General features: G+C 61.3%; 1 protein-coding gene across 1 annotated transcript in view; it reads left to right on the forward strand.

Moving 5' to 3' along the window:
* The window catches only part of ELMO3 (engulfment and cell motility 3), a gene marked incomplete at its 5' end in the record, with an annotated part of 7,370 nt that extends 6,522 nt beyond the window's left edge, over window positions 1–848 (forward strand). The window contains 3 exons of the mRNA XM_010193800.1: window positions 124–206; window positions 412–492; window positions 636–848. Of these exons, the coding sequence (XP_010192102.1) occupies window positions 124–206; window positions 412–492; window positions 636–848 (377 nt within the window). The remainder of the gene's footprint in view (window positions 1–123; window positions 207–411; window positions 493–635) is intronic.
* Window positions 849–1,200: the final 352 nt, after the last annotated feature.

Consider the following 1,200-nt stretch of genomic DNA (forward strand, 5'->3'; position numbering starts at 1 on the left):
CAGAGTGGCTTGAGATCCCCCTTGCTGCTGTGGGCTCCCACACTCAGGCTCTGGCTGGGCTCTGCGCGCTGGGGATCTGGGGGAGAGGAGAGCAGGTGCTCACAGCTCCTCTGCTTGTCCCAGTTCCTGTGGCAGACATGAAGCTGCTGCTGGTGGGGAAGGAGTGTCCACACACGAAGGAGAAGAGCTCTGGGAAGCAAAACAAGGTCAGCACCTCCGCAGCTGGTGGTGGATTTTGGTGCATGGTGGCAGGTCAGGTAGTTTCATGGATGGTGAGAGGTTTTTGATGTGACCTCTTGGGTCTTCTTGGGGTGCCAAAGGAGGAGGTTGGGAGGCAGCTCCTGCTGGGAGCCCTGGTAGGTTGCAAAAGTCCGGCTGAGAAGCCAGTGATGCGCTGTGCTGTCCCCACAGGATGTCCTGGAGCTGGCCTTCTCCATCGTGTACGACGTAGAGGAATACTGCCTCAACTTCATTGCCCCCACCCGCTACGAGGTGAGCTCCAAGGGCCTGCTGTAGCTGGGTGGCCTTGCAGGCGGGGAAGGGAGTCTTGGGTGTGTGTGGCTACAGGGTGGGAGCCATGCCGGGGGGAGGCTCCCAGGGCTGGTGCTGGAGATGCTCGTGCTCTGCTCCCCCAGTTCTGCCTCTGGACGGATGGGCTGAACGTGCTCCTGGGCAAGGAGATGGCGAGCGAGCGAACGCAGACAGACCTCGATGTCCTGCTGTCCATGGAGCTCAAGCTGCGGCTCCTGGACCTGGAGAACATCAGCATCCCTGACACTCCCCCTCCTGTCCCCAAGCCCCCCAGCAATTTAAACTTCTGCTATGACTTCAGCCATGCCGAGCAGTGAGTTCCTCCCTGTGTCCCACCCGTCCATACGCCCCCCCAAAATCAAGCCCCTTCCTCCAGGCTCTGCCCCCCACCTCCCATCCAAAGTGACGAGCCCAGGTGGTGGCTGGGGGCTTGGGTAGGTTCTGCCTGCACCTTGCCTGCCCTGGGGTGAACAGTACCCCCCTTCCCTGCCTGTGTCCTGCCCTCCTGCCAGAGCATGGGGATGAGCCACAGAGCTTCAGGCTCCTGTTTGAGGGGGTGCTGCTTTGCCCCCCTGCCACATGCAGGTGAGACAAAATACTTTCCAGCCAGCCAAACCCCTCTGTGGCTGCCCCCCCCCAGCACCTTGGGTAGAGAGGGCAAGGGAGCAG

The sequence above is a fragment of the Mesitornis unicolor genome, unplaced genomic scaffold, assembly GCF_000695765.1.
Source record: "Mesitornis unicolor isolate BGI_N332 unplaced genomic scaffold, ASM69576v1 scaffold24720, whole genome shotgun sequence".
NCBI lineage: Eukaryota > Metazoa > Chordata > Aves > Mesitornithiformes > Mesitornithidae > Mesitornis > Mesitornis unicolor.